At 38.4% G+C, this 20,968-nt stretch overlaps 1 protein-coding gene and 2 long non-coding RNA genes across 5 annotated transcripts; all 3 read left to right on the top strand.

The window, feature by feature from the left end:
* Positions 1-1,883: 1,883 nt before the first annotated feature.
* Positions 1,884-5,537, top strand: LOC131307617 (uncharacterized). Of its 2 annotated transcripts, XR_009194173.1 has the most exons (4): positions 1,884-2,544; positions 3,577-3,645; positions 4,314-4,406; positions 4,779-5,537. It is a non-coding gene; the product is annotated as an uncharacterized LOC131307617 (long non-coding RNA). The 2 variants fall into 2 exon arrangements; XR_009194172.1 differs by lacking the exon at positions 3,577-3,645 and having other exon boundaries at positions 2,114-2,544.
* Position 5,538: 1 nt separating this feature from the next.
* Positions 5,539-7,629, top strand: LOC131307616 (uncharacterized). Its single transcript, XR_009194171.1, has 2 exons — positions 5,539-6,805; positions 7,235-7,629. It is a non-coding gene; the product is annotated as an uncharacterized LOC131307616 (long non-coding RNA).
* A 4,045-nt stretch (positions 7,630-11,674) lies between these two features.
* On the top strand, positions 11,675-20,896 carry LOC131307614 (uncharacterized). Of its 2 annotated transcripts, none has more exons than XM_058334241.1 (2): positions 11,675-12,045; positions 20,598-20,896. In XM_058334241.1, the coding sequence occupies exon 1, from the start codon at positions 11,730-11,732 to the stop codon at positions 12,024-12,026; it is 297 nt and encodes a 98-aa protein (XP_058190224.1). In that variant the 5' UTR covers positions 11,675-11,729; the 3' UTR covers positions 12,027-12,045; positions 20,598-20,896. The 2 variants fall into 2 exon arrangements, with proteins under 2 accessions (XP_058190224.1, XP_058190223.1); XM_058334240.1 differs by lacking the exon at positions 20,598-20,896 and adding an exon at positions 20,184-20,503.
* The last annotated feature ends 72 nt before the right edge of the window (positions 20,897-20,968 follow it).

The raw sequence follows: 20,968 nt of genomic DNA, 5'->3' as shown, positions 1-20,968 counted from the left end.
AAGAGAGTGAGATCCAACCGCCCCCCTCTTCTTCTTTCCCCTCCCTCTCTTCTCCCCTTTTCCTACTCTCTCTTCTCCATGGTTGTTTGACAATTTAGACTATCATTCTTAGCAGAGAAGTTCTCTCACTCACCTCATCATTTTGGATGCTAGTGACCCGGACTAGTTTTTCAGATTTGGGTTACTTGGCCATCGGATTTGATTAGCCTCGGTGAGGAGCTGTGGGTTCTCCAAAAGTAGAGGTGGTGACACTTGGCAACAACGACTGTGGTGCGAAGGGGGTGGTAAGTGATTTGATTTTCATTTTTTGTTTGTTTCTTGTTTTTCAAACCTCTTTGGGTCCTATGTACTGTCTTTAAGTTTCTGTTTTCTAAAAAAAGTCGGGGTGGAAATGGAAATTTTCTTTTTTACCTGCAAAAAAGGCGGCCATAGAGCATTTCCAGCCTTTATCCCTTTTTTGGGAAGTTAACTAACTTATACTAAATCAAACTTAAGCAAATATAAATTGAAATTAAAGAACACTTGAATCCTTAACATTTTAAGAGCATTCACAGTAGACTAATCAAAATCAAAATATTGCTAAGATTAGCAATGTTTGCGCAAAAAAATGCTCACATTGGAATAACCAAAATTAGCAATTTTTTGTCAATAATCAAATTAGTGAACCCTACATCTTTCTAATTAAGTACACTCATCATTACACAAAAAATTATCTTCTCTCTCTCTCTCTCTCTCTCAACCATATTGTCAAAAAATTATTTAAAATAGATTTTTTTTTTACACAAAACTGTTTTAAGGTTTTCAAAAAAATTATTATTTTTCAAAAATTGTTTTCTTTTTTTCGATTTTTTTTTTCAAAACGTGATTTTGAAAAATTGTTTTGGGGAAATTACTTTGTATTTCTAATAAACAATTTTTATTCGTTTGAAAACTATTAAAATAAAAGTTTTCTATATTAATAGTTTTTTGTTTTTTGTAGTTTGAAAAAGTGATGTGAAAAATTTTAGTTATCCAATTTTGATTTTACCATTGTGGATCTCTACATTGCTAAGAACATCCACATTGTAATAATCAAAATCAAAATGTTGCTAAAGTTAGCAATATGTGCTCAAAGTGTTCATATTGTAATAACCAAACTCAGCAACTTCTTAGCAACTCATCAAAATTTGGCCTTTGGATAATCAAAACTAGTAATCTTTTGTTAATAACCAAATTTATTAGATCCTACATATTATCAATCAAATACACCCATCATGGGAGAGTAAAACTCACTCTCCATAGAACAAATGCTTTATTGGTAGGTGAAACTCACTCTTCACTTTGGCAAGTGATTGTGCATTTAACAATATGGATCACTTTATGAATCCTAACAAATGCTCTCCACTTTTACTTATTTTACTAGAATGCCATTTAATGTAGATCATTAGATTGAGAAGAAAAAAACTAACCGTTAGATTTAAATTTTTGCTGACCCATTTTGATTATGGGCAAAAAATAAACAATGTGGGACTTGACATTGTTAACTTTAACAACCTCTAAATGGATAATCAAAAGATGATGTGTCAACTTTTAGTTATCCAATTTTGATTAGTCCACTACGAATAAGGGGCTCTCTTTTGTCACTCAAATTTTTGACTATTTCACTAATAAAATGTTTACTCAGATTTATGCTTATGTTTTAATTTTTCCGTTGAAATGTTTCGTACCAAATTTAGTTCATTTCAAACTCTACCCAAAATGTGTGTATCCACAGGCCACCTATAAAGGAATGAAGTTCCAAAATGTGGCTTACACTTTGGCCATCTCCGGACGATAATGCCCCTAGATTCGGAAACTAGCTTATTGAATTTACTTTTTTGGGGTTTAGGGCGTTCTTGTCATTTCGTGCCCAAAAGTGGTGGACCACAGGTACTATTTGGGTTATTTTCGAATTACTTTAACGGGTTTTCGGACTTTCGATGTTTTCCGTCTGTGTCCCGATTTTTCTACATTATTTTGTCCCCTAGTGGTGTTGGGCTTGGGGGCTTTCCGGTAAAATCACCTCCCCTTTACACAGTGATTCACACAAATTCTGCCAGAAATTACGTTTGCTCTCTCTCTCTCTCTCTCTCTCTCTCTCTCTCTCTCTAACTGGGGTTAACTGGTGAACGATGAGTGAGAGAGCGACGAAGAAAACGAAATCGCGAAGACGGAGCATCGTCATAGATGATCGATGAGATCTACTCCAACGGTGTGACGAATGCCAGCGTCGCAGGCCGCTCATCAGAGAGAGACGGTGGTGGCGGTGGCGATCGGTGGTGGACTTGATGGTGGTGTGGCCGGAGATGGCGATGAAGGGGATAGAGATAGGTTGCAGAAATCTGAGGAGGAGGAGGAAGCCCTAAGGGTTGGGTGTGGTTCCGTCCTTCTCCCTTCCTTTCTGAAATACAAGTGAAGGACGACGAAGAAGAAGGCCTGATGATGGAAGCCATCAAAACAGAGGGCATTTTACCCATTGTGCACCCTCATATTTTTAGCGAAAATCATAGGAGAAGCCGGAACAAGGTAACAAGGCACTCTCATTGCACTCGTACAAACGTTTCTGTTTGAATTGGCCCGACCAATCCCCTTCTGTGCTACATCCGACCTCGGTTTTGGTTATCGGGGCCACTAATCGGCATCGTGGGATCGATCGTGGCCTCTATTTTGGGGTTTCCATTTCCAGTCAATTTTTGCCGTACCCAACAATCTTTGAAATCTGAATCATGTTTTCTTATTTTTGTAGATTTGTATAGCATGTTGATTTGTATGACTCTAGCGAATTGCTTGTGCCTACGGCACTACCTACCTTGATTGAAATTACCTTTTGAATCTTCGTAGTAGTTCAAACACTAAATCGATTGGCGAAAGAAATTACTTGAAAGAGATAATTTGATCAATCATAGCTAGAACGACTAAGCCAACCTCTGCACTGATTCATAGTTTCCCCTTGCATCAAAAACTCTTTCAAAAAGTTTTCCAAAGTGACAAAGAAAAAAAAAACACTCTTTGAAATAGAAGAAATGACGTCACACACAAACACACATCACAGAGAGAGTGAGGCGTCGTTCCGCTAGATTTTTGGATTTTTGGGCTTTTGTCCTTATTCAATTATTTTTTTTTTGCGTTTGATAGTTTGAGTCTAACTTTTGTGGATTATTTATTCGTTTCTTCTAGACAAATCGAAAAAGTTAATTCAACCATTGTTGATTTTCGCAACATTTAACCAAAGATATGCTATTTTCTATGATGTGCTTTTTTGCCACTGCCTTTTGTTGGTGGTGTAATATTGGATAGCTCACTGGATACTAGGACACTTTTGTGTAATATTGGATAGCTCACTGTATGCAATGACACTTTTGTAGTTTCTGGAATTAAGATGGAAAAGAAATGATAACATGGAACAGTAATTGCAGCATATTTGTATGCGGGACAAAGATTTTTTGTATGCATGATGTATAGTTTCTTGAGTTATGTTGTTTATGGTGTCATTGACGAGAAACTTTTGCTTGGATAAAGTTTGTCTTGCATGCTCTCCTTATTATATACCGGCTACAGCGTACAGGTGCTTTCGGTGGCAGTTTATAATCACTATAAGAGGATCTCTAATGACTCTTCATAAAAGTGGTTAGTTCTATAACTTTGGTTGCTGCCAATTAACTAAAAGATGACAAGTGCTTGATTAGACATCCTAAACATCCCCTTAGTTCTGCAACTGTGGGGAGTTCAGACTGTAGATTTGGTTTTTGGGTTGGTCCGAGTCGGGCACAGCAAGTACATCTGAAGTTGTGGATGCTACATGGAAGATATTAATTTCTGAATGCATTACTATGTATGAGTGATTCAATAGATTACTCTGAATGCATTACCTCTAACTTCTTATTTGTTTTATTTCGAAAATGTATTCAATAGATTTCGACTTATGTTGTATACGTGATGTAAGGGATTAAATATTACTTAGCTATTAAAATGTATCAAAAGTTTTCAGTTTGAAGAAGGACAGAAGGTATGTCCGAACCAGAAAATCCTTGCAAGTAGGGGTTTATAGGGTGTAGTTCTCCTCGGCTTGAGTCCAATTTCATTTTTCAATCCCCTTCTTAATTTACCTACGCTACTTGTCTGTCATTTGCCTTAAATATCTTGAAGTTTAGTGTCAAGTGTGAATGATTCAGCTCGCTACTAATAGTAGTCCGTTGGTGGTATGTCAATATTGAAAGACGTTTAAATATAACTTCTCAAGTATTACGTGGAAAAATTTGGTGCATACTTCATTGTTGCTTCTTTGTGCATCCTAGGAGTTGAACCTAGAGGATTTATGTCCGCTCCTTCAATAGCGCTGGCAATTGGTGCAAAATTTATTCCACTTGCCTAAGTGAAAAAGCCACCAGGTATGGTTTTACTTTTACACATTGATTTGTTCCATTTCCTAAACTAAACTGGTAACAAAAATATCTAGATAACTAGTATATTTTTAGTCATCGTAAACAACTAAAAATGGTGCATTTTCTGTTTGTTATTCTTCTATTTTTGGCATCCATGTAGTTAACAGAAAAGTAAAAGAGTTTGACTCAAAACTGACATAAACTCCGCAAAGAAAAAAGTAAGTCAATTTCTATGGTTTGGTCCAAACGAAGGCTCAGTCGGTCAGCAATGGCTTTAGACTTGATACGGGTTGTGTTTGGGATACATGGATGATTGCCTTCTGTAGTAGATGAAGCTCGTGACAAATGTTGACGAATTCTATTTTATTTTCGTTACAGGTTCCAGGGAATCGTCTCATCAAAAGGTTTGAACAAACCCCTTTAAAAGAAAATGCAAGCTTCTTTCATTTTCCCCCTGTTTGACTATTATCGTTCTTGTACTTTGGCTTGCCTCTTTAGTTACTTTGTTCTATATTACAGCTCTCACTCTCTATTATTATCTAGATTACCAGGGAGTTCTCCTCCGACTGGAATACTACATTTGCAATGGTTGTTCTACACTTTACATGTCGATGGTAGTATATGAAACCTGCTTTGAAATAGGGACATTGTAGAATATAGGGGCAACGTAGACTTGCTGGGTGACCCCAACCAGTTAAACCAAGTAGTTTTTGTGGTGTGCTGGTCTGATGAATATATTAGTTGTATCCTGATGGGATTTAAAATTAGATTACAAGATGATTATTGAACGTCTCAAGTTGGTCCAAACTTCAAGAAGTGATGATTCACTATTTATCAGTTGGAAATCACTATTCTTTTCTCATAATGTTTTTTATTAGAAGATTGTGAAACGTATGCAATTATCATTGGTGAGGTGCTCATTAGTGTCGTATGATGAAGGACTAGCTATGTAGAGAAGGAATTAGTGTGGATAACTTTATATTTATTATGAACACAATACTAGAAAGAAAAAGGTAGTATGCACCGAGACTCTCCTTATAACATAGATTTTGTGTGGTCTTTTTGTGTGCTAAGTTTTATGTTGTGTAGTCAAACACATGAGTTGGGGTTGGCCCACTCCTACTGATTTTAGTTTATTTATATGTGCTAAGTTTTATGTTGTGTAGTCAAACACATTAGTTGGGGTTGGCCCACTCCTACTGATTTTAGTTTATTTATACTGCTGGGGTAAATTCTGGATTGTATATTGCTTTCCTAATTCATTGTAACTACTGGAGGAGGGGCTGAGTAGTCAATTCTTGAGTGCTGTGAAGAATCTCACAAATGAGTATTCTGGTAAGAGCCATTTTATCTGTAGGGATATATTTAGTTTCTCAATCTGTTTTCATATCTTGCCATGCTTCTATGTTTTCTGTATAACCTACATGGTTTTGCTTTGTTGCTTTGTATGAGATATCATGTATATTCTTGCATTGATTGCTTTGAAGAAGTCAGAAATGGGAAAGAAAGAAAAATAGCTTTGGCTTGAGAGATATTTATGGGTAATGAAAATTTTAAAATGTGAAGGTTGCTATTAAAGAAATGCTCATAAAGTGATCCATGCCATGACAAAGACAAACAAAACCAGTTTAGTAAGCTGAATACCCATTTTCTCAACTTTTAAAGTGTATTGAAGTGTTTTTCCTCTCTCTCAATGGTGTTTGTTGTCCATAAAGAAGGGATTGGAAATGTTCTTCTCAAAGTGAGCACGTACAGGGTGATCAATGTTTAGGACCATTGCCATTTATGCATAGATTTGGAGCTTGTCATAGTGGGATCAATTTCATTATAACTTGCCCATTTCTTGTGGGTCATCTGCCAAGTTGGAGTTGATTGCCAAACTTTTGAAGCTTTTTTGGTTTGTGATTCTAAATTTCTAGCAAAAAAGAGAGTAACTTCACCTTCCATGGACTACTTGAATGGTAAAAATCAAGCAGCACATTTCTTCATGCATTTAAGCATCTTTCCAGCAATGCAATTATGTTTTTCTCCTGATCACATCTAGATTCTGAGCACCCTTTTGTGGTTTTTACACGCCAAGTGCCAAACTACCCTTTTGTGCATTTTGGGATTGCATTGTTTTTGTTCTACTTTGGAGTGTGAACTATCTCGTGTTTTGTGGTCTTTTTCTTAGGTATGGATTTTCATTTTCCCTTTGTGTATATTTTATTTGTTCAAAGAGTTATGGAGTCAACTAGCGTAGCAAGTCGTGTCTTCAATACAACCAAGTTTAATTCATAGCTATTCTTTTGTAGGGCTTCTCGCTCCTTGTATGGAAGCTTGAGTGGTAGATTGGGTTATCGGTTCTTTCTTGCCTCCTAGGAGGAGTGATGATCTTTGTCCAAGAGGGTCTCTTATTATGAAAGGTAAGCAATGGTTTTCAATAACAAGTGTTATTCAATCCATGCAACATCTCTATTTTTTAGATTGTATTTTGACCGTAGCTTATCCATCTTTTTTATTTTTGGCGTAAATCAACATGTCCTCAATAGCATTTATGTATCATTAATAGAATTATGCTACAAGCATTGAGTGTTGTATGTATTGTGGCTATGCAAGTATGCTGGTATTTAAAGGGGCCCTTGATATAATCCATAACGATAGATTTAGATCGTAGGTATGAATTTCTAGGCAGTTCTTCAGATTCATGGAGGTATTACTAGAGAAGATGTACTTGATCATTGGGAAGAAGTGGGAGCAAGGAAGGAATTATTTTCCACCGCCTAATGTGAAGAAAAAGAGCTCAATGCCTTCTATTTCTATCTCTTTAGAGTGATTTGCTTTCTTTATGGCAGGTTGCACTATCTAAGAAAGTGAAGATGGTGGTGTTCACAAAGTCAATACCTAGGTCAGCGGCCGGAAGGATTCTTCAACGGGAACTGAAGAACTTGATTTCCAGAACTTAAAAAACTATTCGGGCAGGCCCAGTTCCGAGAGAAGTTGAAGTGCCTAATTTGGTTAAATTGAACATTGTACAAATTAATTGCAATGAAAAGGATGTAGACTTTGATCAAAATTTGGGAATATTATGTTCTGATTGGGAACTGGAGCATGGGGAGTCTTGTCTAGACCCGACGTCTATCATGTCTCATGTGATGCTATCCTTTTTTCCACTTCATTACTAGTTCTTCCAAGTGTATGGATACCATATTCATCTTGTAGTATAGAATAGAGTTGATAGTTAATGCAATTTTTTTTGGATTTTACTGTAGTACTATGTCTAGCTTTGTTTATTAGTTTATGGGTAAGGACCAAAACCTACCGGTTATTTATCAAAATACTTGGCTAAAAGTAATATATATATATATATATATATATATATATATATTTCCTATTCCTCTCGCCGAGAAGAATCAATAACCTACAAAAGTTTGGCGCAAAATTAGCAAATGCGAAAAAAATTCAAATAAAGACAAAACTCTCAGATTTAAGTTAAGTTTATAAGAACACAACCTTATTGAATAATATAGTTTTGTTTCTGATCACTCTTTTTCGTTGAGGTCTGCTTACGGCATTTTTATTTTTTTGCTTGTATATGATCTACGGATAACTATTGTTTATATGATTTAATTATTGCAACAATACTACCACATCAACTTTCAAGGCTGTTTGGGATGCATGGATATTATGCAGACACAGGTTTATTGTGTAATGACCCAGATTTTTGCCCTATATATTTTTTTTCTAAATACAAATTTAAAATGATAAATACTAAGTCAATAATTAGTTAGATTAATTAATTAAAATACATTATTATGTGTATAATTGATATTACTTAGAAAATCGTATCGAAGTATATTATACTTTAGAGATATGCATTCATCTCTTACCCTTCCTATCTAAATGCTAATTAGAATTCTATTGAAACTAATCCTCCATTTTTCTCTCACACTCTACCACCTCCATCCTTATCTTCCAAACTTGTATCTCACCTTCCTCCACTACTCCACAATATTAGTTCCCCACCTCCCTCCAATTCCTCTAAAAAAACCAACTCCCACACTCCACCTCTTCATCACCTCTTTATCTCATCCCCTCTTTTTGTGCAAAAAAAACCAAACCCAACCTCCAGTCCCTCACTTCTCGGCAGTAAGAGAGAAAAAGATAGGGAGACAGAGGGAGAGTATGTGAGAGAGAGAGAAAGGCATTAACCCATAGCCTTATTTCTTTTTCTTCTTTTCTTTTGATCCTTGCCGAGAGTAAGAGAGAGGGGTGCTGGAAAAAGAAGGAAAAGAAGGAGAAGGAAGAAAAGTACCACCGTTGCCGCCACCAAGTTCCGCTTCCGAACCCATCATTTTCATCCGTCCTAGCTAGAACTCCAAGGGTCAAGGTAGATTTTTCTTCACCCTTTAACTCTAAGTATATTAAATGTGTTTCGTACTATATTCGTGGTTCAAATCGAACTCATGTAAAGATGAACCGGAAATACCAAAAATTGATCGAACTAATCAATACCTCGCGGTGGCGACCCTCCACCTAGCAGCCGTAAAACTTGATTTATTTGAACAAAAATGGATTTCAATCTTAGACTCAATGTTTGATTGTAATGTTCTGTGATGGATTTGTGAACTTACCTGTTAATGTGATTTTATCTTTGACTAAACCAATGCATGAAACAAGCGTATACATTGCTTTGTTCTAACTGAAGCGCTACAGAGCTTTTATAATGGAAACCATAGTTTATAGTTACATAATTACAAAATGTTACTAGATAACAATGGAAATTATTTCATATATTTTCATGACTGGTGGTAGTATAAATAAATTAGAAAACCTGAATGTGCAGCATAAAGAAATTTGAATGATTAACCTATTGTCCAAAAACTCGCACGTAATTAGACATAATGTATTAATATATTAATCTCAAGGATTCTTTTAGCAAAACATTTTACACTGGATTTTAGGACATAAGCTTCAAGAGTATTATTTCTATAAGGAACTAAAGAACATAATTAGCTAAACAAAAAAAAAAATAGAATAAAGATAATAGCAGTAAAGAAACACTGAAAGGACGAATTACCCTAAGTATTAGTTCAAAGTTAAAAGAATTGAAAAGGAACCTAAGGTTTGAAATAACTTTTCCATCCTAAAATATTAAAGGTTACTAAAATGAACCTATGTGCTAAATCATAAAGCAACCCAAAAGTCACAAGGACAAATCCGAATATTTTTTGTGAAATTCTTTTGTCTTTTGAACTATTAATAATTTTATGTTTCATTGACTCTTATGAATTGTTATTATTATCGATCAACTTGCAATTACTCTATTATGAAAACGTATCAAGATTGTTGTGAAGTTAGTTTGGAAGTAAGCTCACTGGAGATGAGTGTACGGTGGTTCAATTATTCTGTGTAGGTGGTGATATTATGATATGTTTACTCGTCGTTTAAAATAATTGTTCTGTTGATTGAACCGAGAACGTAGAAACGACATTATGGATATTGGATGATTTGTGGGCTTAGAGAAAGTATATAGATGTTGTTCTGGTAAATGGAAAAAGGAAACAGATGAAAGGTTGTGGGCTTAGCAGGACCTCGGGGGTGGCCTGACAGGACCTCGTGTGATCGGGGGCAGCCAGGTAGGACCTTGAGGGCAGCCTGAAAGACCCGGTGTGGCTAGGGTGGCCAAGCAGGACCTCAGGGGTAGCCTGGCGGGACCTCAGGTATTGAGGGTAGCCTAGCAGGACCTTGAGGGCAGCCTGATGGACCTAGAACTGTAAGGGTGACCAAGCAGGACCTCAGGGGTAGCCTGGCGGGACCTCAGGTATTGAGGGTAGCCTAGCAGGACCTTGAGGGCAGCCTGATGGACCTCGAATTGTGAGAGTAGCCTAGTAGGACTTGTAAAGTATGTCCAATGAAATTCTGAGTTTGGAACGTGTGAATATTGCGGTTTTGGAATGATTATAGAAGTTGAGATTCTGGAATTTACTTAAGTTGATGGTTATATAATGAAATAAGTTTTGTGCTCTTCGATTCTTGCCTCCTTTTATTATAAATGTGATTATTTGTAGAGTAGGGGTTAATGGGTAAGATTTATCTACTGAGTTTCAAAACTCACTATAGTGCCGTTGGGCTGGCATTTCATGCCAGGTAATCAAGAAACTGAAGGGCAGAATTCGCTGCAAGACGATCTGTTCCAAGGTGAAGACCTCCCAGCTGAGGAAGGGGAGTTTGTTAAGCCTTGGATGCCCTACCCTTAGAAGCTTTGTTTATTTGACGTACTTTTAATTAAATTTCCATAAGTGATATCACAATTGTCAAACTCTATTTCATTTTGTTGGTTTATAGGACAATTAAGTAGGTTTGAATTTGGTATTTGAGGTTTCCGCTGCTAAACTCTATTTAATAAAATTTCATTTATTATATATCAGTTTTATGAATTATTAAATCAGTTGAAAATGATTTAATTAACGTGTCCGAAAATCGGGATGTTACATATTGTTTCACTAATCGTGCACTGTAATCGCTTTAATGTGGTAATATAGTCCAACCATTGAGCTGATGTGAGCTACCAAGGCAAGTAACTTATAATGTTGGGAACTAAAGTTGCTACCTCGTATTTTTAAATCACTGGAGAACTAAAGTGTTTACCGAGACGAATAGAAATTAACACCAGAAAGTAGCTTTTCTTTTCAATTTGGGATTTGGCAAGTATAGAGTTTACAAATTTTTTTCTTTGAAGGATCCTACAAATGAATTGAACGAATATGGATATTTTATCGTCTATTTAAGTGATTTCTAAGTAGATAATCTTAAGTTCTCGATCACTATCAATTACACCAATAAGCACGCAAAAATGTGCAAAGCACGAGGATGGACAAACAGAACTTTAGTTACCAAATCTTTAAACCTCAACTTAACTTCCAAATTCATTGGTTTGTACTTCCGTAGCGAACATTGTCATGTTTATGTTCTTGTGTACTTCCTTAGCAAGCGTCGCCATGTTCACGTACTTAAAACAACAATACAATTCTGAAAATTTTGAATGAGCACGTGATTGGTGCAAAGCACGTCACGTGACACTAGTAGGAGTATATAAAAGAATGAGTCCGAGCCGGAGATGATGATCTAATTAATAATCTTCCCTCCAGTTCAAGGACTCAATAGTTATAGCTAATAGTTGAGGGACTACACAGACAAAATCCCAATAGTTTATGAGAGAAAACTAAAATTAGCCCTTGTTATCCAGTGCCGAACCTTCAAACACTGGTACAAAGCCTAAAACCCTAGATCTCTCTCTCTCTCTCTCTCTCTCTCTCTCTCTCTCTCGTACCCAATCCATCATCGGCCATGGGAATCCTCTGGTGGAGAGGCAACAAGGACGCTCCGTCTCCCACCGGATTGAAAACCCCCATCCAGAAACACGACCCGACCCAAAAGTCCGAGGTACCGGGCATGAACGGAGCGGTGGAGGTCCACCGACCCGGATCATCCCTGACGATATTCGAGTTCGGGTCAGTAGCCGCATCAACCGATAAGGTCACGCTCGCCGGGTACTGCCCCGTGTCCGACGACATCCAACCTTGCCGTTGGGAGATCTTACCCGCCACTGACGACGACGCGCCCCAGTTTCGCGTGGTCTTCTGACTGCAACAAAAATAAAAAGGTGATAAAATGACGGAGACCGACCTTAATATGTACCGTTTCTGTGAGACTAAAACAGCTTACTTTGATGTTGGAATAAAATTTTCCAAGTTTTTCAATTCTTGTTTTCCTTGCCTTTCGATGATTGGGCTTTGGTTTGTTCAGTTTTGCCTCTCTTTTTTTCCTGCTATTTTACGATTTTTCTATGTTTGTGGCTGGAGCTGCAAATGAACTGAGATGTTCAGTAAAGACTCATTTGAGTTTGATTCGAGTACTAAACTAACCGAGCCTCAATTTTAGGCTCGTTTAATAAATGAGCCGAACTTGAACCTGATAGAATTCGGCTCAAGCTCGGCTCTTCAAATTTTCATTGACGAACATTCTAAAGCTGAAATTTAACTAAGGAACCTGAACATTCTGACACTCGGCGCAGCCCTATTTATGGCTACATAATTTATTGATTGATTTTTTATGGGTAAATAATTTGTTGATTGGTACTTGTAAGTAGGCATTTTTCTGTTTAACATGTAGGATAAGCAGTTCAAAACAAATATACATGTAGGCTAACTTGGCGGTCGCCGTATAGAATACTGCAAAAACATCACATGAAATGAGAGAAGGAAAGCTTTATACTGAGGATGTTGAACATGTGATTCGATGATGTTAGGGAAAGAAGATTCGATGATGTTAGGGAAAGAGGCAATCTCTGTAGAAGCAATCTTCAGAACGTAAAGGGTTGATTTAAAATCTTTGGAAGACACATTAGGAGGGGAAGGGTTGGTGTTGATCAAATCTTCTTTGGAGATGGGAGAGGTTTGTGGGTGATGTAGTATGTAGTAATGGTATTTATGTCTTTTGTAGTGGGTATATATATAGGTGTTGGAGTCCTTTCTTTTGGTAGCTTTTATCATTTTGAACAAATATTATCAAGAGCTAGTCTCTTTTGTATCCTATTTGGGAGTTTCTCTCTCTAAGTTAATCTATGGATATTTGGGTTTGCATCATTTAGTATCAGAGTTTCTAGGCTCGATTCCCACCGTTCATATTGCTAGAGACTTCACCGGAAACCTAAATCTCGCTGGAAACCTAAAACGGCACCGGAAAATCTTGTCGGAGCCCCCAAATCACTCCAAATCCTCAGATCTATCCAACCCAACACCCTATACTTCGATTCCGCCCATATTCAGCCCTGAATCGAACCAAAACCCTTCGGATCTGACCTGTTTGAACTTAAATCAGCCATTTCGGCACTGTTCAAGCTCGATCTACCCATGTCGGCACTGTTCGGACCTGTTCGAGCACCCTAGGACCTTCGCTTTGGGATTTCGAACTCAACCCAGTCACTTCCTAGGCTGTTCCATCATTTTCGAGTGCAGATCTACGAATTTCGGCTCTTGAAACAGTGGTTTCGTGCTCGATTTCACTGGTTCAGCCCTTGAAACTGCAGATTGAGGCTTGTACAGCCTTCGGTTTGACTCGTACAGCCTCTATTGGACTCGTACAACCTTCGATTGTACTCAAATCAGAGGTAAGAGCTTAGGAACTGCTCTTTTGGCACTTGAATATGTGTTTTTGTGTTTGATTTCAGCTGGGTTTGTCTCGTTTGTTGATATTTGCTTCGATTTCTTGCGGTTTTTGTTGGGTTGTCACTATTTGTGTCGATTGATTGTGATTTGAGGCTGTTTGTGTACTGATTTGGCTGGATTTTCATTATTTGGGGTGGATTTACTTGTTTGGAGTTGAATTTGGGTATTGTCATGGCTTATCGGGCTAGAGGTAGAAGAGGAGGTAGATGTCAAGGCTTTGTGGTGAACAATGGTGAAGAGAATGAGTTTGGCAATCAAAACCATGAGATTCAAGAGTTGAGACAACAAGTTGCTACCCTAATGGCGATGGGGCAAAGCTTGCAAGTGTCGCATGCGGGTAGTGGAGGGTCCGAGGACTCTCAAAGTCATTTTGACAATCCTTTTGGTGATCCGAATTGGTGTAGGCCACCTTCCACTCACTCTCCTTATAGGCGAGAGAAGAACATCAAGATTGAACTTTCCGAGTTCTATGGAAGTCTTAATCCGGATGAGTTTGTTGATTGGATAAATACGGTTGAAAGAGTGTTTGATTATGGAGATGTCTCCGAGGAGAAAAATGTGAAGTTAGTGGGTATTCGTCTCAAAGGAAGAGCTTCTGCTTGGTGGGAGCAATTGCAAGGAACTAGGTTACGAAGAGGAAAAGGAAAGATTAGAGAATAGGAGAAAATGAAGAAGAAACTCAATGAACAATTCTTGCCTTTCAACTATATGCAAAATCTCTACAAGAATTTGCATAATCTCAAACAAGTTGGGAGTGTTGATGAGTACACGGAGGCTTGCCATCATCTTGTTGCTAGAGTTGATTTGAATGAAAGTGAAGATCAAATGGTTGCAAGGTACATAAGGATTGACAATCACAATCCAAGATGCTCTTGCTATGCAAACTTTGTGGACGGTTTCAGAAGCTTACAATCGGGCCTTGGTGGCCGAAAAGCAAGAAAAGAGGAAGTTTTCGAGATTCGGCAACAATATCAAGGCGGTTCCAAGTCCGGGCAGCCCTTTTACTCTTATGATAGGCGTGGTTCTTCCTCTAGTGGTGGCCAAGGTGCTTTTTTCGGGGTTGGTACTCAAAACCGAGCGGAAAAGGTTTCAACACCCGCTCAAAATCAGCCTTAATCCGATGCTTTGGGGGCTCGAAATCAATTTCAAAGTGGGGGTTTTAAGTGCTTCAAGTGTGGGGAACCGGGTCGCAAGTTTTCAGATTGTCGTAAGGCTTTTGGAGGTTGTAACAAGGCACTTTTCATTGATGAGGTTATGGAACAAGGTTGTGAGGATGATATTCTCGTTTATGACGAAGAAACATGTGAAGAAATTAGAGGTAATAATGAGGAAGAAGAAGACTATGTTTTGATGATAAAAAAGACTCCTTACTCCTAAGGATGCTAGTAATGAAGATTGGTTGAGTGCCAATATCTTTTACACCACTTGCAATGTTGGCGGTAGAGTTTGCAACATGATTATTGATAGCGGAAGTTGTGAGAATGTGGTCTTTCAAGAGGTGGTGGACAAGTTACAACTCAAAGTGGAGGAGCATCCCCATCCTTATACCCTTTCTTAGTTCAAGAAGGGCAATGAAATCAAGGTGACTAAAAAATGCTTGGTATCTTTCTCTATTCAGCAAAAGTACTTTGATGAAGTTTGGTGCTATGTGGTTCCTATGGATGCTTGTCATATACTACTTGGTCGCCCGTGGCAATATGATAGGCATTTCATCCATGATGGAAAGAAGAATACCTACACCATCCTTAAGGAGAAGTGATAATTCACTTTGTTATCTATAAGGAGGAGGTGGCTACAAAGCCTCCTCTCACTACGTTGCTTGCTTCTAAAGGATTTCTCAAAGAAAGTCATGAAACTGGGTATGTTCTAGTGTTGGTTCCTATGGCGGATGGGTTTGTCAGATATTCTCGAGGCGATTTCTAAACTTTTGAAGGAGTATGTTGATGTGTTTCCTCAAGAGTTGCATCCCGAATTGCCTCATTTGTGAGATATTCAACATTGTATCGACTTGGTACCCGGGGCACCCCTTCCGAACAAGCCCGCATATAGAATGTCTCCACGAGAGAGGGAAGAGATTCAAAGGCAAGTTAAGGATCTTCTAGAAAAAGACTACATAAGGGCAAGCCTTAGCCCTTGCGCGGTGCCGGCTCTTTTGACTCTGAAGAAGGATGGTTCATGGAGGATGTGTGTGGATAGTAGAGCTATCAACAAGATCACTATCAAGTACCGTTTTCCCATTCCGAGGCTAGATGATATGTTGGATTGCCTTGCCGGTTCAAAGGTCTTCTCAAAGATTGATCTAAGAAGTGGTTATCATTAAATTCGAGTTCGCCCGGGAGATGAATGGAAAACGGCTTTCAAGACCCCTCATGGCCTTATTGAATGGCTTGTGACGTCTTTTGGTCTTACCAATGCTCCAAGCACTTTTATGCGGGTAATGACTCAGATGCTTCAACCTCTATTGGGTATATGTGTAGTTGTGTACTTTGATGATATCTTGGTGTATAGTCGGTGTTTTGAAGATCACTCATCCCACCTCCAACAAGTTTTCAAAATCTTGAGAAGAGAGAAATTTTATGGGAACTTGAAGAAATGTAATTTTGCCGTTGATAAGGTGATATTTTTGGGGTATGTGGTGTCTTCAAAAGGGGTTCACATGGATGAAGACAAGATTAATGCCATTGTGGAATGGCCAACACCTACAAGTGTTCATGAAGTGAGGAGTTTTCATGGGTTAGCTGCATTCTACCGGAAGTTCATTGCCAACTTTAGTAGTATTGCGGCTCCTCTTACCGATTGCCTCAAGCAGAAGGTGTTCGTATGGTCCGAAGAAGCTGCCAAGAGTTTCAAATTGTTGAAGTCCAAGCTTACCGAAGCTCCTATCTTGGCCTTACCTGACTTTGACAAAACTTTTGAGCTTGATTGTGATGTTTTGGGAGTGGGAATTGGTGGAGTCTTAAGCCAAGGTGGTCAACCTATTGCTTTCTTTAGTGAGAAGTTGAACGGTGCTAAACTCAAATACTCTACTTATGACTTGGAATTCTATGCCATTGTCCAAGCCATCAAGCATTGGAGTTATTACATTGCCTACAAGGAATTTGTTCTCAACACCGATCAAGAAGCTCTTAAGTATATCAATAGCCAACAACACCTCAATAAAAGGCATGCCAAGTGGGTGGCTTATCTACAACAATTTACGTTCTCTTTCAGGCACAAATTGGGGATTCTCAACAAAGTGGCCAATGGTTTGAGTAGAAGAGTGGCTCTCTTGGTGGCAATGAAGAACAAGATTGTTGGGTTTGAAGAATTTCGCACTTTCTATGCCGAAGATCCTTACTTTAGTTAAAAAAATCGATGCTTTGCAAAGGGGTGATAAGGTTATCGATCCATGTTTAATGTTGAAGGATGAATTTCTATTCAAAAAACTCAAGTTGTGTGTCCCTACATGCTCTTTAAGGGAGCACTTGTTGGCCGAAAGTTACAAGTTGGGTCATTTTGGCAAGGATAAGACTCTAGCGTTGCTTCAAGATGCACACTATTGGCCGAGAATGAGTAAAGATGTGGGGGGCTATGTGCAAAGGTGCCAAATTTGCCAACGGAGTAAGGGGACAGCCACTAATGCGGGGTTGTATTTGCCTCTACCGGTGCCAGAAAGTCATTTGAAATGCTTGAGTATGGATTTTGTTTTGGGGCTTCCTCCTACGCAAAGGCGGAGTGATTCTATGATGGTGGTAGTGGATAGGTTCTAAAAAATGGCTCATTTCATACCTTGTAAGAAGACTATAGATGCGACTAACATTGCCAATCTCTATTTCAAGGAGGTCTACAAGTTGCATGGCATCCCTACCTCTATTGTCTCCAATAGAGATGTTAAGTTTTTTGCCCACTTTGGAGAACCTTGTGGAGGAAGATTGACACCAAATTATGCTTTAGTACTTCTTTTCACCCTCAAACCGATGGTCAAACGGAAGTGGTAAACCTCCGGTCTTGGGAATTTGTTGCGATGCTTAGTTGGTGAATATCTAAAAAGTTTTGATGAAATTCTTCCCTTGGTGGAGTTTGCTTACAATTCTTCTCTAAACCGCACTATCCACACTTTTCCATCATTTGAAGCGGTGTACGGGTTGAAACTTTCTAGTGTGGTTGACCTCGTTCCTTTGCCAACCCCTAAGAAGGGACACTCCGAGGCAGAAGATATGGCTACGTTTATGAGAATATTCACTCTCAAGTAAATTTCAATATTGAGAAGTTTAATGTGAAGTATAAGGCGGCCATTGATGCACACAAAAGGGAGGTTTTGTTCAAAGAAGGAGATTTTGTTTGGGTTATCTTAAGCAAGGATAGGCATCCTCACGGTGCTTACATGAAGTTGAATGATCGGAAAGTGGGTCCTTGTGGAAGTCTTGCGCAAGATCAATGACAACGCTTATCTAGTCCGCTTACCCTCTCATTTGAGCATCTCCAACACATTCAATGTGCAACACTTGATGCCCTATTTGCCGGAGGACACTACTGTAACTTGATGACAAGTTTCTTTTTAGTAGGGGAGTATGATGTAGTATATAGTAAGGGTATTTATGTCTTTTGTATTGGGTGTATATATAGGTGTTGGAGTCTTTTCTTTTGGTATCTTTTATTAGTTTGAACAAATATTATCAAGAGCTAGTCTCTTTTGTATCTCATTTGAGAGTTTCTCTCTCTAAGTTAATCTATGGATATTTGGGTTTGCATCGGTGGGGGTATATTAGAATGTGGAATGCACTCAGAGTAAAAAATGGAAAGTGACATCCAACTTTTTAGAAACTGGGTCATAACATTGTACCCTTGTAGTGGCATTCCTCAAGAAAATATATAGAACAGAGTGTGCAATGAGCTTATAGTGCGTCTGCTTAGGAAGGAGAACAAAACATGTTGGACCAAAGACTCACAAGGAGTAAGTAGGGCTTGACTCAACATCTTCTCATAAGCATTTTGTCGTTTTGATCAGCAAAGAGAGTTTCATTTTCATAGAGATAAAAATGAGATCATTACAATAGGAAGAGAAAGGTATTGAGTGAGCTTCAAAGAGCTTGAAACTCTCCTAGTAATGCTACTTGTATATATTGGACCCTCTCCATAGCCTCTCGATTTTTTACAAGAAAAAATGTCACAACAAAAGAAGATAAAAAGTACCAAAAATTAAAAGTGTAGCTCACAAGATACTTGCTGCAGATAAATACAATGTTTGAAACATAACAAAAATCCTCCACTTTCGTTCGATACGGTCCCCTACATGACAGCCAGCCATAGTTGTATTCTCATCCAAATATGGGAACAATCAACCGTAGAACCCCTTTTCTCTAAATTACACTTGCTGTCAACCTGGATTTAAGATTCACATTGTTGTCCTAACATGCAATTGGCTGGCAGTGACCCATTTTGCTTTCGAAATTGAAATCTCACGAATCCCAGCACAACTCCCGCTATTGATTACCGAGACACACCAACAGATTCTAACTCTTGGTCCCTACGCATTGCTTGCATCCCCGTCTCTCCACCTCCTGCAAAGCCCAAATTGAAAGTAGAAAAACATCCTATAAATTTACTCAAATCTGCTCTTTCATGGTGACTAATGCCAACCTCTCTGTCTGTAGCCGAATGACCGAGATGGAGCCATTGACCAACCCATTGCGTCACTGCCTTTGCTTTTTTGTTTGGATCCCCATTGCTCTAAGACAAGCCATAAAAACACACCAAAGAATTGCAAGATATCATCATCCCTCTTGATAGAAACCCGACCTCTCTAATCAATACTGAACCCTAGATGCAAAACTTGTAAGTGTTCGTGCAACCCTTATTTGTCACTCACCTGTTCTAATCAAAAATATTTGGGCAACCCTCATTGACCGTCACCACCACCACCAAATCCACCATTCCTCCACCATACTGCAAATATAAAAGCGGAATATATTTAGGGGTTCAAACTTCGTATAATAGGCAAACAACTAAGCCAGAAGGTATACATATATATACACACAACTTTGCGTGTGTTTTTATATTGATTCAATCAGGAGTGGACTGATTGCTTTTCATATTTTTCTTGAATAGGATGTAGATGACGTGAAAGGTCTGTCTATAAAATGGAGAAAGTGGAACTTGATAAGGGAATCAGGTTTTAGGCATTCCAACTATAATGTGTCACTTGAATTGGGATTTTGTGCAAGGGTCGGATATCACTATGTTCTTTGGTGAAACGTGCCCCTCGCAGATCCCTTTTGTCTTTGGGGTTGAAAATTGTTGCTTGGTTCCGATTGATTAGGTTTGTTTAGTTTTTTTTTTGTTGCCAATAAAAAAGGTAAAGAAAAAATGGTCTGTCAGCATGCTATTGTTGCTGCTGAGACAGTTCATGCTAGCTTGGTCAAAATGAGTCATGCTGTTGTCCCTCATGACAATTGATGGAATTTTGATGATTTACGATTTGATAGCTGACCACATATAATATGCATCCTTATAGTTTGTGGATTTTTTTGGGTTTGAAAAAGTGTTAATCTAGAAGATGCTGGCACATTCAATTTTAATTGATTGTGTTTTGCAGTTTTTGCAAAACCTGTGTGACTGAAAAGCTTATTCTGTGACTGAAAAGCATGGTGATCTTGTGTGCATATGGAGAGTTTTGCCCCCATAAATTGCCTCAGAATCAGGAGATCTCGTATTAGGTAATAGCTATATCATACAGTTTGATGGTACAAATTGATGTCACTTTGATTATACAATCCCAGCTTAGAGCGACTCTTAAGAAAGAAAATACTCCCCAGTTATTATGGCCATAACCTTTTAGTATTGTGTATTGATCTGACTTTTGTTTCAGTCAAATCACATACTATGTTAATAAAATGTGTACATTGATTTAGCTAATCCTCTTTGTCGGTATGCCCAGAAATTCATGTCACCGTTCTTGAAAAAATGACTTGTGAGTTCGTTTTGATATCTACTCTACATCAACCTGCAGTTCTTTTTGATATTCTACTCCACATCTACCTGCCAATGCACATATCGTGTATCACTGAGGTGGTTATCAGGTTGGCAAGGGTTCGAGGTGAATCTCCCTCCTCTCCATGCGAGTTTGAGTTCGAATCCGCTTGCGACGAGGACAGTGGCTACCTTGTAAGAGCATTTCAAAGCCAAACGTTCAACATTCTACAGCACTGTTAGGTGCCCCTAGGTCACCACCCAGGAGGGTTCATTTGCTGGTCGGCCCTTCCTAATTGTTTAATTGAGCCGGAAAAGAAGCACTTATCGTGGTACTCTGGTCATGCCTTTCAGTTAAAATAAACATAACAGTCCTCTTCAAAGAAGGAAAAAAAAGCAAAACAAGCAAGC

This window comes from Rhododendron vialii, chromosome 11a (assembly GCF_030253575.1).
Source record: "Rhododendron vialii isolate Sample 1 chromosome 11a, ASM3025357v1".
NCBI lineage: Eukaryota > Viridiplantae > Streptophyta > Magnoliopsida > Ericales > Ericaceae > Rhododendron > Rhododendron vialii.
The sequence above is the reverse complement of the archived record's forward strand: the minus strand, read 5'-3'. Positions and strand labels throughout refer to the sequence as shown.

What these genes read in the sequence shown, in the direction of transcription:
- LOC131307614 (XM_058334241.1), top strand. Translation starts at nt 11,730, where the DNA reads ATGGGAATCCTCTGGTGGAGAGGCAACAAGGACGCTCCGTCTCCCACC.